General features: G+C 27.9%; 1 protein-coding gene and 1 long non-coding RNA gene across 3 annotated transcripts; one reads left to right on the top strand and one right to left on the bottom strand.

The window, feature by feature from the left end:
- Positions 1–2,050: 2,050 nt before the first annotated feature.
- LOC122849969 lies at positions 2,051–3,186 on the bottom strand. 2 transcript variants are annotated; one of them, XR_006373614.1, is made up of 3 exons: positions 2,984–3,186; positions 2,748–2,897; positions 2,051–2,667 (listed from the first exon to the last, which is right to left on the bottom strand). It is a non-coding gene; the product is annotated as an uncharacterized LOC122849969 (long non-coding RNA). The 2 variants fall into 2 exon arrangements; XR_006373613.1 differs by having other exon boundaries at positions 2,979–3,183.
- Positions 3,187–6,437: 3,251 nt separating this feature from the next.
- On the top strand, positions 6,438–16,899 carry LOC122849402 (serine proteinase stubble). The gene is made up of 11 exons (XM_044148102.1): positions 6,438–7,296; positions 9,117–9,213; positions 10,619–12,268; positions 12,823–12,957; positions 13,868–14,005; positions 14,437–14,513; positions 14,627–14,727; positions 14,983–15,254; positions 15,334–15,488; positions 16,312–16,420; positions 16,514–16,899. The coding sequence occupies exons 1-11, from the start codon at positions 7,282–7,284 to the stop codon at positions 16,567–16,569; spliced, it is 2,805 nt and encodes a 934-aa protein (XP_044004037.1). The 5' UTR covers positions 6,438–7,281; the 3' UTR covers positions 16,570–16,899.

Here is a 16,899-nt window from a genome sequence, read left to right as displayed (position 1 = left end):
TTGAATACTTTACATAAATCGACTTTTCCTAGTTACATATTAAGGTACAACCAGGGAAAATTAAAAATAATGACGATTTCACGAATTTTATAGAGTAGATAATTGAAATAACGATACACCTTTTTCTTTAATCAGTTTTTTTGTTATAAGATGTTTTTTTGATTAATTAACTGTTAAAGATGGTCCTTTTTTTGAGGTTAAACATAGGCTCTTATGGAAAATGATGTTCAGCTTTTCATAATACCCCATCGAAATACTTGAAAAAATAATGCCATATTTACCAAAAACTAAAGGATAAAACTAGAAAAAAAGACGAAAAATCATCACCCAAATTTAGTATAGGTTTTAATATTCAATTTTAATTAATAGAGGATAATAAATTTTTGTCTTTGTCTAAATACTTGAGTGGAAGTGAGAAACAGTATTCTCTTTCTAATCTTTCGTCCTTTTCGCACTCATGAATATATAATGTTTTTAGCAAACATCCGCCAGATGTCTCTCATTTTGCCCTGGTTGTACCTTAAACTATTTTGCTTTTATCTGATATAATGTTATGCCACAAGATGAATGATAAATAAGATATATTTATTATGTTTAAGAGTTATAATTTTCGATGATATATTTTTTTTTATTTTCTCATATTTTGTAATAATAAATTTATGACATTATGTATTTCTATTAATTAGCATATTTTAATTTTTTAATTTTTTAAATTCATGTTATTACGATATTTATCATAATATATGAGTCACCTTTTAACGAAAAATAATGTTCAATATTTATACCAAATACGATAAAAATCACTAGTAATTTTTTACGAGTTTGTGTCTATGAGTTTGTGTCTATTCATTGTCTGAAAAATAATCCGTCTTATATTTATATGTAGAAATAGATTATAGACAACAAATAATCAACGGTAAAATCTATCGTAAAAAAATTGGTTCATCTATATACATAGAGTACTCTTATTATCAAATTCCGCTAGTACGAATGAGCCAAAAACGATTTTAATCAAATGTATATATAGCTAATTTTATTTTTCTATATTAAAATTATTGTCCGTTTAATTGATATAGCCGAATAATAATCTATGTATATTATTTTACAACCTCTTTCTGTTTTCAGATTCAATCAGCTAAGCCGATCAATAGCTTTCTGAAGTTGTATTTTTATTGTCTAATCATATATTCATTTGTTCTATATTTTTCGCAATGTATTTTCTCCGTTCGAATATATTAACCATTATAGAGTTTCTGAAATTTAATAAAACTCTAGTGATGATTCCATCATAATTATGTAACACTAGATTTTTACAATGCTCAGATTTGCATTTGTTATTAAAACGAAATACTAGAAATCCTGATTCATCCGCAAAATTAATCGATCAATAGGGCCCTGTTTTACTAACTCTTTTGGCACAAGATGGCGACACCATTCAAATTTATTTGAAATTTATAGACATAACCTCAAAATATGTTGTCAAAATACATACATCAATGTTGTTATTGTTGTTGTTATTTTTTTTTTTTTATATAGTTACATCATTTATAACATATATCTGTGGTCGAGCGGTCTAAAGCAAGGTCTGTAGATTAATAAGACGGCTGGGATCAGCACCCGTATTCAGAGGATGTTCTCATTAGGGCTTTTTTTTCCGATGGCGGCGCTTGTGAAGTTTTTATATAGGTTTTTAGAAACTTCAAGCGCCATCAAAAACCTGAGAACATCCTCTGAATACGGGTGCAGGTCGTCGCACAAGCACCAAACATGGCCGACTTTTAGGCGCGCATTATTTAAACCATCTTTATAGCTTACATCTGGTCTATAACAGAAACAGTATATAACAAGAAGTTAACACTTAATTTTTTTCAATTAATAATTAATTAAATATTCTGAAAAATTGACAAAGTTAGCAGACAGTTTAATATAAATAGTTATAAAAAAGTGAAACAAAAGTTACTCGAAAAATATAATTTTTTCTTTTTTAATATAAAAATAAAATAATCAAATACAATTTTTTATCTGACAACAAAATGAATTTTTTTGGCTTCAGTAGGCTTTTGCCTGTCGCATACTATGAATAAGTAAATAAAATAACTCAATTAAAAGGTTTTTTAAAAATGGACAATTTTTCGAATACATTAAGAAGCTTGTTAAACTTGTTTTTAATTTTTTCTCGTTGTCTTTCTGAGTGTATCCTTTTTTCTTATTCAACTCGTAATTCACAGTCTAAACTAATATTTATTTTCTTTAAGCTTTCTACTTCCTAGTTTAAACTCGAAATTTCATGGTGATAAAGACGATGTTGATTTTGAAGCATGAAATTAAATTTAATAACTCCTTTATTATATTTTTTCATTATTTCTGCTTGTAATTCATCAGCAAGAATTGATAAAAAACTGTTGAAAGTATCAGGATAAATATTATGAGTAAAAATTGATACTAAATGATCCTCATCTAAGTTTACTAGTGGCAATTCAATCTGCTGCTCATCACTTGGTAAAGATTTGGTATTATTAGACTTTGGTAACTTGAATAAACTCTTTTTGTTGTCAGTGGTATATTCATCTATAATTACATCAAGCAATGGTCTGGAAAAAGATTTACCTAAGTTTATTGTTGACAACTGCTTTAGTGATTCAAATGAAGTCCAACTAACATCATGTACTAAAAAAAAATAACTATTAATATTTTTTTATCAAGACAACTTTAATATAAGTTAAAATTCAATGGTTATTCTTACTCACGTTACTTTTATTTTGGTGGATTTTACTCAAATAATCTATCAAAACATCACCAAACAAAGTTGGTACTGCATTTGGTTTTAATTTTTTTTGAGCCATCCTGACGATGTTGTTCATATTGAGATTCATCATAATGGATTTTCATAAATATATCTGTGAATATCAATATTTTTTAACTAGTAAACTAATAATTTTGATCAGAAAAAAGAAAATTATGTGAAGAAATAAACTTACATCACATAACCTTGAGCTTGGTTTTATTTGACTCACACCAGTACCAGTAGATCATTTTCGACGACGATCTGAATCTCTGGGGAAAGCAACCGATCGCACAACATTGACGTACAATATTTATTCAATAAATAAATGATTAAATTTTCAATTGGAAATTTTTTTGACATGCCATACACTGATTGTTTACATTATGTGGTAAACATTAGTAGTGGGGAATAGCACCAAACATGGCTGACCGCGCATGCGCACTGAGTCATGCGACGACCTGGGGGACGTTCCAAAAATCACTCGGAAACTCGGAAGGTCAAGATTGTGATCATAGAAAATTTTTGATATTTTGTTGTGGTAGACATGATTTTTTGTTCATGTATTTTTATAGGCACAAAACAATAAATTATTATTGTTTAATTATTAATAATAATTATAAAAAATACTTTTCACAACTGTAATAAGTAACAAAAGTAAATGGCATATGCAATATGGCTGTTTTTGTTGCTTACAATATCTACAGTAACCTCTAGTTACTTTTAAGTTTATTTTATCTCTATATTTTTTCATCTACTGCGCCGGTCCGGGTTTCCGAGTGATTTTTGGAACGTCCCCCTGATCCCAGCCGTCTATTAATCTACAGACCTTGGTCTAAAGCGTACCCGTTACTACGTCAATCTATACTTCGTCGGTTCGATTCCCGGTTACCGTGTATTATAAAAAAAAAAAAACTTCCGCGCCTGATAATTATCTAACTCATCTCTATGACATCACACTTCATAATACAATAATGAAAAAAATGTTGTTAACGAAATCGTTTCCCGTTGAAAATTGAAAATTTTCAAAACTCCGGCGAATACGGGTTTTTTAATTACGAAACCATATTTATCATTATTATTATTATACATAATATATTTTTTTTAAAAATATTTATTTGAATATAAATATTGTACACAATAATAACAATGATAACATTTGAACCTAACCTCAATATAACATGTATATATTTTTAACTATATACATATATATATTTGATGTTTCTTTTCTAGTTGTAATTTAATTTTTAAAAAAATTTAAAAAAGTTAACAGTTATCTTATTTTTCTACTTAGATCAAAAACTTTTACTATTTTTATTTTTTTTAATTTTATTCTTACTATTTAAATGAAAGATCGATGAAAAGAAATACCGACTTACCGATCGAAATATATTTTTTGATTGGCGCATGCGTACAAACTTTTTATTTAGAAGAAATTGTTGTAAATAATAAATTGGTAATTGTTTGGACAACCGATAACTTTTGAATAAATAAACGCAAAAAAATTATGTTGCATTCAAAAAATTCTTTATAAAAATTGCCACAGCCAAGGATATGATAGAACTTCCAAGTACAACTTTTTAAAGGTCCTTTATTCATTACAAAGTTCGCGATGACACCTATTATTATAAACAATCGTCTTACAACTGAAAATGGGTGGTTTTGATATTTCTAAATATAGCCTTGGCTGTAGAGATTTTGATGAGGAAAATTTTAAGACCAAATATAACTCTGTGAGATAATTTTTAAAAAAGTTATGAAGTGTCTAAAAAAACACAAATTCTGATATTCTGTTAATTAACAAATTTCTAGCAACAATAAAAAAAAAAAAAATCGTAATTTTGTAGAGTTTTTAAAAAAAACCATCCTGGCAAAAAATTGCATCCATGATTTGTTCTTAGTTTTCTTAATATATCGAGTTTAAAATTTTTTCATTATCTATTTTTATCAACAATTAATTAACTAATAATCCAAAATTTTTCTTTCATATCCTTGGCTGTAGATCTTTTCAAAACCTTTAATTTAAGCCTATTTCAAACTCTCTATCTTAAATAGTTTAGAAGATATGAACATTATTTATTTTTTGCCAGTGATTTCAATACGTAAGGCTTCGCCTCCGTAAAAAATAATAATTTGTAAATAATTTTTTTTTTTCAATTTTTCGTTCAAGTTTTGATGAAATATCTTGATCAAGAACGTAACGCTAAACGTGATCAAGATTTGATCAAGATACTTGATCAAGTTTTGACCAAAATACTTGATCAAATATTGATCACGTTTAGCGTTACGTTCTTGATCAAGATTTGATCAAGCATCTTGATCAAGACTTGATCTCAATTTCCACTCGGGGCAGTAGAGTTCTAACAATATACTGGTATAGGAAATTACTGGTAAGAGCTACCCAAGAATGACAGACCTCCATTGAGCTATAATAATATTAATATAACAATAACTACAACATTAACATTAATAACAATAAACAAATGTAAATAGTTATAACTATAATAAATATAATAAGTTCTAAATATATCAAAAACACAATACCGATTATTAAATCAATAATATGTATAAAATAAGTGTTTTGTTTACTAATTTCAATTTTAATATTTATAAATTTATATAATCTTAAGATATTAATCATAACTTGCAGTTTTTCTGACAGTTTCTGAAAATTACACCATAGAATTTCGATAAACACAACAATACAACAAAATACAACTAAAAATCCAAACTAAATAGACTACGATTTCTTACTAAGAACAGCAGTCAATTATAATGTAACAAAATGAAACAGTCTTTTTAAAAATTTATAATGTAAAACCCAATGTATAACATGTAATATTGAATAAATAAATTTTGTTTAAAAAAAAAAAAAAAAAAACCTCCATTGAGCTACCAGTTGTCTGTCAGTAGTGTCTACCGATAAGCTACCACTAGAATACTACCAGTTGTGGTTATCTGGGGTACTTTCATAAATATTTAATCGTTATTAATAAAACAAATATTTGATGCATTTGAATAATTTCTTGAATTTAATTTATTTCAGCTTCACAATAAAATATTTAAATTAATATTATTTTTGTTCGAACCTATAACTTTTGAAATTTTGAATAAGTTTTGACTTCTGCAGCTTTTCTACGCTACCGACACTGTTTTTACCATAATCAGACAACCTGTCTTTCTTTTTTAACTATATAAACAATATACATACAATCCTCTTATTTGAATAAAAAATTTTTGACAGTTTCAGATGATGAAAACTGTATAAACACTTCATCATTAAAATATATACTGAAAATAACTAATAACTTATAAATAGTGTATTAAAATTTCGTTAAGAGCTTTACAAAAAGATTGAATATATAGTTTTTTCATTTAAAATGGGAGTTGAAAAAGAAATAAGTTAACAATTATATATGATATATAAAAAAGAATCAGCGATAAAAGAAAAAAAAAGAAGGAGGAGTTAAGAAACAAGAAGTAAAAAATTAACCATGTTCAATAAGAAGCAGGGGAATCGAAGAGGCTGAAAAAAAAAAATTCGAAATAAAAAAAATGTAGATGTAAGAATTGAAGGAAATCCAGGGAACGGTCATTGCCACCACCTTCGTGGTGTGTATCGTGTGTATAAAGCACAAAACTTGACTCGGGAGTAATACGGGGTACCATTATACCACATCGAACATCACTATCATCAGTAGCTTGGTCTCCTCCTTTGGTCTCTCCACAACAACTATACTCTTTGTTAATTCTCATCTCGTTCCACTACTTTTGACAAAAACGTAACAAAACAAATAATTCAACAAAATATTTTATCTCAAATACTTTATATTTTTAAAAATTTTTCAGTCATAAAAAATCTTGTATTTAAATATATATTAACTTATTTAATTTATTTACCAGATTAAAATTTATCAACGAAAATAAAAGTGAGGAAAAAAATAGAAATCTATATCAGTGATTCAATTTATATGTAGTATAAGTTTTTAAAATTCAACTAATTATAAGTAGTTTCTGTAACTAAGTTCGTGTGATTTGTGTAAATCATAAATACAATATTTATGTATAGCGAGCAATAAATAATATATATACATATATGTATTTATATGTTTGAAGTATAAAAGAGCATGGTATGAGAGAAGAGGCAACGCGATTTATATCCCGGGGCATTCGTGGGGTCTGAGAGAGGGACTCTTCTCTGAGGGCCGTCGATCTTCCTTAGTAAGTTGTTGTGAGAGTCGTTCATCGTCTGCCAATGCCAAAGGACTTAAAAAAAGGCAAAACCGGCATGAACACTAAAATCTAGTTTTTTATATTTAACATTATTTTCAATTTTTTTATATTATTATTATTTTATTTTGAAACACTTGTGATTTTTTTTTTTTTTACTTATTAAACCTAAATCTATATTTTTCTATTTTTTTTTATTTTAAATCAAAATGAATTGTGTTTACTGTTGACAAATTATCATATACGTATAGTGAATTATTATTTTTATTATGAAGAACAATATGGTGAGTTTATGAAAATTTTTATTTAACAATTTGTTTTAAATGTTATTTTATGTTTTGTAGCAGTGTGAAATAAACTTTGATTTTACTTTAAAAATACAAGTTTAAATTAGCTGTCACGTGTTATTGAATTACCAATGAAATATGAGAGTTTAAATTCATCGATAACTGCACATTTATTTTGTTAAAAGATAGCTTTATAAAAATTAAAAATCCTTTGAAGAAAATTTTATAACTGTGTTTTTAAAAAGTTTATGAACAACTTTTTTTTTCAAGTCTTTTTTTTTTTTTTGTATTATTATTTGTGTCAATGTTTATGAAGAAGAAATGATAAGTTGTGTACACATGTCATTGTCATGTCATCCTCGCACCATATTGCTTCTTTACTAAACCATAATAATTTTTTTTTCTAAATAATAATAATGGCAAAATCATTTTATGCTGATGTGTTGTTTTACATATATTATTTTCATCACCCACGGATAGCGGTACCTGCTCAAGCGTTCAACTTTCACAAATTCAATGGCCAATGACGTATCCTTATCACTCATATTTATCAACACAAAAAAAAAAAAAAAAAAAAAAAATCAAACGGTAAAAAACAATTTGACTAAATAATCTTGCTTTAACCCGCTTCATTCACCATCTATTTTTCTCCGCCCCTTTTTTTTGTCAATTTTAAATCAATATTTCAATGAAGAAATTTTTGTGTATTAATTATATAAATGTTCCAACTGACTAAAAAATTTTTAATTCAAAATTACGTTATTCAAAATTACCGTAATTATTATTATTGTTATTTTTTTTTTCTTCTTCCAATTACGAAATCTCATTTCGGATAAATTTATTAAATGATAATGTTATTCAAGTAACTGAATAATTTTTAAAAAATTTATGAGAATAAAAAATTGAAATAAAAAAATAAATTGGATAATTTGAAAGATTGTGTTGGCAAAAGCCTTGTGGCCTTTAACGAAAGTGCTCAAATACCGTTAACTTTAACATAACCAGTAAACTTATCAACGTGTGTTTACGAGTACAACGACACTTTCCTCTCTCTGGAACCTCGTTCATCAAAACTTATGATGAAGTACATCAAAAAATGATCAGCGATGTACATATTGACATTGCGTGATGAGATAGATACTTAATCAAACGGAAGTCACGTTGTTGTTTTAGTTTTTTTTAATTTTTTTTATAATAAGAGTTTGTATGTTTATTGTTTCTTGAGCAGTGTAAAAATCCGTGAGAAGGTTCCCAGTGATATCACAAAATCATTTTCAGGACAATGACACGTACTTGAATGTATCTTTTATTCCTCTCAAGAGAATCCACAAAACAAAATAAAAAACAAGAAAATAAAATTACGTCATTAAAACGTTGAGGACAAAACTATTTGTCCAATTTTTTTTTTTTTTTTTTTTAGAAAGAAGTAAGTAGAAAAAAAACCGAGTAAATCGAAGAAAAAAAAAACTAATTTACTCTGTTTTTCTTTAAATTATTCTGACTTGGTTTTTTTTTTCTTTATAAATCAAAAGAAGTCAGAGTAAAACAGAGTGAAAAAAATTGGAGTATAATATGAGAGAAAAATTTATCAAAGATTGAATAAAAAGTTCTTTTTAATTTACTCTTTTGATTTACGTTATAATTTACTCCGTTTTACTTTAAACTATTTTAATTCACTTTATGTTGCTCTGTAATAAATCGGAGAATATCAAAAATAACGGAGTAAACTTGAAATATTCCTTTCCCCAGAAAATAAATAATACTTTTTTATAATGTCGATTTCACTGAGTTTACAATATTTTTATTATTGGTTACAGATTGCTACTATTGTCATGAGGGCTCTTCTCATTTTTATCAGTGTCTTAGCTCCAGTGATATCAACGCCTCTTTACTCATCTTCATTAACCAACTCAGGTAACATTTTTTATTTATTTTATAACAATAATTATAAATAAAATAAAATAAAATAATTATGATGACCAAAGTTAAAATATATATAATTATATATAATTGTGTTAAAATATATTGTGAACGTAAGATTTTTCACCCAAATATGATATGTTTTGTATGAATAATCCTACGAACACTTTCACATTGAGAATTTGCGAAAACAAAAAAAAAAAAAAAAAAAAAAATGAGAACTGATGAAATCAACAAAGCCGGAAGAGTATAAATTGAAAAAAACTTGTTGACATTGACCTTGTAGACGTATAAATGCCATATAGATACATAAAAGTGGTCAAGTTTATAAAATCGAAATGGGTCATTCACGGTCAACGACATCCGACAACACCAATATTCCGTCAACGACCCTCTTTTGCTTTATTTTTCATTTGATATGAAATAATGAAATCTGGGTCATAGGAATACATATCTATTAACTTGACTCATTAAGTTAAATTAAAATAAGTAATTTCATAAAAAAAATTAAAACAAGTATGTTATGTCACACAATAACTAATAAGCTTTGACAATTAAATTTTTTACAGTTGACAATTCACATAAATGTTATAAATTATAACTTATAATAAAAACATAAAAAATTATTTTTTATTCAAATGATAAATAATTTTTTTGACATTTGATTGAAAGTAAATTGGAATGAAATTATAACAATTCTTGTTAATTAAGAGTCAGAAGTAATATAAGAAATGTAAACCGAAGAAAACCTTAAACCGTTATGCTTTCAATGTATGAACGCTAGTCGGACGTCAATGTAGGTCACAGTCATAGCCCAATGTAACAGCTCGTTTCCCGGTTCGTAATCTTGGCTTGCTCCGGTCAGTCCTTCACCTCCTCCTTCTTCTTTACAAACTTTTTCCCCTTCATTAATTTTTTGTCTTCTTTTTTTTTATATGTTTTTCCTTTTTTTTTTTTTATTTTGACCGATCCCTACGCATTCCATTACATGGTCTGATCTATCCGATGAAAAGAACAGGTATTGGTTGCCCTCCTGGAGATCATTTCAAGCCCTAAAATATTCGATGGTCTAAGAGAAACGAAATTACTTCTATGACGACATTGATGGAAGCAAAAAAAAAAAGAGACGTGAAAATTGTTGGGGTATTATCGTTATAAAAATCTTGATCTTTCTGGCTTCTATTTATTTTGAGACTACTCCTTGTGCGATGAACAGTTAGGATAGGCAAATGACCTTCTTTCAGTCACTGATATTATCTTTAAAAATATAGCGCATGATGACAAGCTGTTAAACAAGTCGCATACCTCAATGATTATTATTTTATTTTTTTTTTTTTTAGTCAATGATGGTTATTATAAAAATAATATATATAGATTATTTCTTTTATATTTGTTTTAGGTAATGCAAGAAATATTCGACACTTACCATGTATATCAATGCGAACTGGCAAGACTGGAGTATGCATGTTCGCATTAGACTGTGTCAAGGCAAATGGTACACATTTAGGTACATGTCTTGACAGGTTTTACTTTGGCTCGTGTTGTAAAATAAATGGTGACTCTGATACTCATCCACAAGATAATACAATTGAAAAAAGTCCTAGTTTAATACCAATAAAAAAACCAATTGAATCGAATGATATACCTGAAATTGTTACAATACATGATTCAAAACCTCAAAAGCCATTACACCAAATTTTCGCGACAAATAAATCAACGACTGTTGGTACATTAACAACAACAATGATAACATCAATAAAACCACAATTAAACATTGGATTATCAACATATCAAACAACTCAGAACGATCTTCCATCCACATCGGACTTTATCATGAGTATCCAAACAACAACTGCACGTCATCCAGAAACTCAAAATCCAATAATTGAAATTCAAACAAAGCCAGTAACGATACCTACGAGTCAAAGCTTGCCAATAACGACTGAGAGAATAACACCAGCAACAAGATTTCCACCGAGAAATTCAACAACAACAGCAGCTACAACAACAACAACAACAACAACAACAACAACAACTTCTACTACAACAACTGCAGTTCCCACAACTGCATCAATTGTAACAAGCACATCAGCTAGGCCATTAAGTGTATCCACGAAAAAACCAATAGTAACAACAGCAGTGACAAAAAAGCCTATTCTCTCGGAAAACACACGAAAGCCAACTAGACCATCATCAACAACTCTTCTCACAATAAAACCAATATTATTAACTACCCAAAAACCACTTGAGGAAGCAGTCAGAACAACAACTGCTCCAACAAAGCAAACAACAGTGGATGAATCAACAAGTTTTACAAATTTTTCAAAAAAACCAACAATTGAATCACCAACAGCGAGTAAACTTCCACGGCCATCAAGCACGGAAATTCCACGATTGAATACTACAACGGCGATAAAACCTCGGCCTTCCTCAAAGCCAACAAAGACATCATCGAAACCAACAAAAACTTCCAGTAAACCAGTGTCCACAGTTTCAGCAAGACCAACTGGAAAACCAAGGCCATCTAGTAAACCAACAAAATATCAGAAACCCTTGAAGCCTATTACTACAACAACTTCAACAACTGCTGAGACAACAATAATGAATTTACCAACAATGCCATCAACAAAAATAACATCAACAGCAACACCAACAATCATAGCATTACCAATCACGACAACCATGACAACAACAACAACAACAACAACAACACCAACAACAACACCACCACCACCAACGACAACAACAACAACAACAACACCAAAAACAACCACAAGAACGACAACGCCAACAACGATAATATCAACAACACTTGGTAATACAATCGAGAATACTGAGGCAACTCCTACAACAGTAAAAATAACATCAACAACACTGGAAAATGATATTCCACCATATAAATTAACAACTACAACAGACAATTTAATTTCACAAGCAGAAACATCGACACAAAGCTTTGTTACTTGGAGTTCAAATTCTGATGAACTTGTAACTTCAACTACAGTATTGCCAACGACCTCAATGTTTTCGACGACCCAAGCACACGAAGGTAAGTGTTTGACGTTATTTAACCTATCAAATATATACTATTTACCTTTTTTTAATGTTTAAAATATCGTGTTAAGATGAAATATCGTAACGGATCTTCAATTCGTTTATAATGTTCATTTATTCACTTCCTGGTTTTTCTGGTTAAATGTTATCTCAATATGATTCTATATTATAATTATCTTTTTCTTTAATAAAAAAAAAAATATATTAAAAATATAAAATTTTCATCTTTTATTATATATCTTTTTATATAACTATATATATATACAAATAGTATATATTTTTTTGAATTTATAATGTCTATTTATGATTTGATAATTATTATTTATATTTTTTTTAACTATAAATTTTATTTATAAATTTTAAATTATATTTGAAGGAATAATCTAATGATCAGGAAGAGATTTGAATAAATGATTACAAAAAGTATATGGATTGTTAAATGAATTCGATTATTAGGAAATATTATTTGAAATTATATGACATTAACATATATTAAAATTAATAATTTTTATATATATTATTAATAGATTGGTTTTTAATTTTAATCAGAAACAACTGAAACAGAATGGGCACCAATAACAAGTCCAGATGGTTGGATAATGATTCAAAATTTGAGTACAAAACAGCCTGAAAATGAAACAACGACAACTGAAATTCCATCAACAAAAATTCCATCATTATTAGGTATAGTAAATTATTTTGGTTGTAATCAGCGATCAATTGATGGCCCACGATTGTGATCGATAATGATTTGTACTTCAATGTAATGTATTTGTAATTATTTGTAACCCCCTCAATTGTAATTATATTAATCAGAATTCTATATTTACTCAGCCGACAAATTATAACAACTGTAAATAATTTATGATTGATAAGAAATCATTTTGTACATCCAAATATATATTTGAGTGTCAACTTTTTTAATTAATTAAATAAACATCAGCTTGTATGCGCATGCGCGTAGATTTTTCTGTGTATCAATTGAGATAACAGCTGTAAAAGATGGCGGCAGATGTTTATTTACAATAAAAAATTTTCAACAACAAACAGCAATTTACTAAAACAATTTAAACATTATATTGTTAGAGTAAATTTTAAGCTGTTTGCTGTTTTTTTTGTTGAAAATTTTTATTGTAAATAAACATCCGCCGCTATCTTTTACAGCTGTCATCTCAATTGATACACTATAGAAAAAAAAAAATCTACGCGCATGCGCCGTACAACTTTAATTAGGCAATTAATATTGAATGTTTATTTAATTAATTAAAAACAAAGTTGACCTCGGACAAACATTACAAATATATATTTGGAATGTACAAATGATTTCCTATAAAATACAATCATAAATTAATTTTTACAGCTGGTCCTTATAATTTGTCGGCTAAGTGCAACATAGAATTTTAATTAATTAATTACAATTAATGAAGGGGGTTACAAATAATTACAAATACATTACATTGAAGTACAAATCGATTACAATCGATTACAATCATTAGTTGTATGTCGGCCCGTCAATTGTCGGCTAACTGATTACAACCAATTATTTTTATTATAATTTTAATTGTAATGTTAACTTATGAAAATTTGTTATTAGCTGAAACATCAACAGAGAATGTACCGACGACAGAAAAAGTATCTCTACCGACTGTATCAACTACAACGAATCCTCCAACAATTACCACAGTATCAGCTGGTCCAATTGATCGTTACAACATGTCCGACTACAACCAAGGTTGGTATTTTGACTCATATTTTTGCTAATTATTATCTTATATATATATATATGTGTGTGTGTAATAAATACAAATATTCAACCAGTTTTATGCTTGAAGGACAATTTGAATTGCTCCAAAGACTTTAAATGGAAATTTTGACTTGCATGAGATTTTAATGAAATAAAAAATAATATTAAATGAATGAGTAAAAGAGAAAAAGATATTAAAAAAAAAAGAAATAAAAATAATCACAAATAAGAAAAAGGAAAGAAAAAAAAAAAAAAGTATTTTATGTATTAAACAAAAAGAATGATTGGCGACCGGTTTGATACATACAGTCAACCGGAGACTAGCGTTTCTGAACTACCATACAATATCAATATGGCGGTTCCATCGGAGAATATAAATGCTTTTGAAACAATTAATAGAACAATGTTTATACTTGCAGTTTGTGGAAGAAGACTCTTTCCGGAATCTCGAATTGTTGGGGGTGCACGCAGTTCATTCGGCAAGTGGCCTTGGCAGGTAAGAAAAATATATATTTATTAACTAAATTATTCACATAAGTGATAAAAAATATTTATGCAATTTTATATAAATTATTGTGATTAATCAATATACTCTTTAATTTTTATTAGATATCTTTAAGACAGTGGAGAAATTCAGTGCATCTTCACAAATGCGGTGCTGCTCTTCTTAATGAAAATTGGGCTATAACTGCAGCTCATTGTGTTGAAAAGTAAGTTTATTATTTTTCTTTTAATAACAAAAAGTATAAAAAGTAGTGTTATAAATGGTTGCATGTTCCTGCTTTGTGATTATTGTGAAAAAATTAGAAAAAAAATATTTTCATCAAAAATGTTTGATCGACAAAAGTATAGATACAAACAAAATTCACTAGCGAATTGAAAAACTTTCTTAATTATTTTAATGTTAATAATAATTTTTCGCAATAATAATAAAATTGTTTCATTATTATTGTTATTTTCTTTAGCGTTCCACCGAGTGAATTATTATTGAGAATTGGCGAATATGATTTGGCAAATGAGGATGAACCTTATGGTTTTCAAGAACGGCGAGTTCACATGGTTGCCAGTCATCCAGCATTTGATCCACGGACTTTTGAATATGATTTGGCTTTGTTAAGATTTTATGAGCCATTAACACCATTCCAGCCAAATTATTTGCCAATTTGCGTTCCAGATGATGATGAGGGTTACGTTGGACAGACAGCACATGTTACTGGTTGGGGAAGACTCTATGAAGGTAATTTCACAATTTTCTTTCAATAAGTAAATTTTTGATTGAAAGTAATTTTGTTTTAATATAATTTTATTTTTTTTAGATGGACCATTACCTTCAGTTCTTCAAGAAGTTTCAGTTCCCATAATTAACAATTCAGAGTGCGAAGATATGTATAGAGCTGCTGGATATATTGAGAACATACCAAAAATATTTATTTGCGCTGGATGGAAAAAAGGTGGTTCAGATTCTTGCGAGGTAAATCTTATCACTATACTTAATAATTAATTATATTATACACAACAAAAAAAAAAAAAAAAAAAAAAAACAGTATTTTTTTACAAAAAAAAAGAGTCAAGTATTCGAAATTGTCACCAATTGTTATTATATCAATTTTCCAGTTGTTTTATTTTTCAAATACAAAAAGATATGATATGATACCAGTCAAGAAAGAAATTGCCACAGCCAAGGATATGATAGAAATTCCAAGTTCAAATTTTTAAAGACTATTTATTCATTACAAAGTTCGCAATGACACCTCTTATTATAAACAATCGCCTCACAATGGAAAATGGGTAGTTTTAAAATTTTCAAAGCCTTGGCTGTAGAGATTTTGATGAGGAAAATTTTGAGACCAAATAGAACTCTGTGAGATAATTTTTAAAAAAGTTATGAAGTGCCTAAAAAAACCCAAATTCTGATATTCTGTTAATTGACAAATTTCTAGCAACAATAAAAAAAAAAAAAAAATCTAAGCCTTGTAGAGCCCGTCAAAAAAACCACTCTGGCAAAAAATTTCATCCATGATTTGTTCTTAGTTTTCTTAATATTTCGTATTTAAAATTTTTTCATTATCTATTTTTATCAACAATTAACTAACTATGTAATAAGTAAAATTTTTTCTTTCATATCCTCAGCTGTAGATATTTTCAATACTTTTAATTTAGCCCTATTTCAAACTCTCTTAAATAGTTTAGAAGATATAAATAAACATTATTTATTTTTTGCGAGTGATTTCAATAGGCTTCTCCTTTGTAAAATTGTCAAAATTTAATGAAGTTTTTTATGAAACGTTTTTCAGGGTGATAGTGGTGGTCCACTGGTAATTCGAAGGCCTCGAGATAACAGATGGATTCTTGCTGGTGTAATCAGTTGGGGCATTGGTTGCGCAATGCCTTTCCAACCTGGTGGTAAGTCTAAATTTTTAATGAGATTATTTAGCTCATTAAGTTTTATGAAAGTTAAACATGATTTACTGACATCCCATTTTCTCCTCATTCTAGTTTACACTCGTATCTCCGAATTCAAAGAATGGATAAATCAAATTCTTAAATTCTAGTATTTCGAGAAAAAAAAATATATACTTGGACGAAAATTCCATGTTTATTTTGGGAAATATGATGAAACATTTGGTGAATATTGAAAAAAAAAAATATATTTTTTTTTTTTCAATGTCATTATTCACACGGGATATGCTGCTCAAAGGCTCAAGGTCTTAGGACATATATTTTATAAATTTTTAATACGATTTCGACATGATTTACTTCAGCACATCCGTGATATCCAGTGAACAACGTAATTTATTATTGAACAATTTAGATTAAATTATTTAATCATACGTCTCTCGTTAATTTTTCATCAAATAAATAAATTTAAAAAAAAAAAAAAC

This window comes from Aphidius gifuensis, linkage group LG1 (genome assembly GCF_014905175.1).
Source record: "Aphidius gifuensis isolate YNYX2018 linkage group LG1, ASM1490517v1, whole genome shotgun sequence".
NCBI classification, from domain to species: Eukaryota; Metazoa; Arthropoda; class Insecta; order Hymenoptera; family Braconidae; genus Aphidius; species Aphidius gifuensis.
This window is presented reverse-complemented; position numbering and strand designations above follow the sequence as displayed.

Coding starts and splice junctions, on each gene's coding strand:
- LOC122849402 (XM_044148102.1), top strand. Junction 9,214..10,618: donor ATCTTCATTAACCAACTCAG/GTAACATTTTTT, acceptor TATTTGTTTTAG/GTAATGCAAGAAATATTCGA. Junction 12,269..12,822: donor GACGACCCAAGCACACGAAG/GTAAGTGTTTGA, acceptor AATTTTAATCAG/AAACAACTGAAACAGAATGG.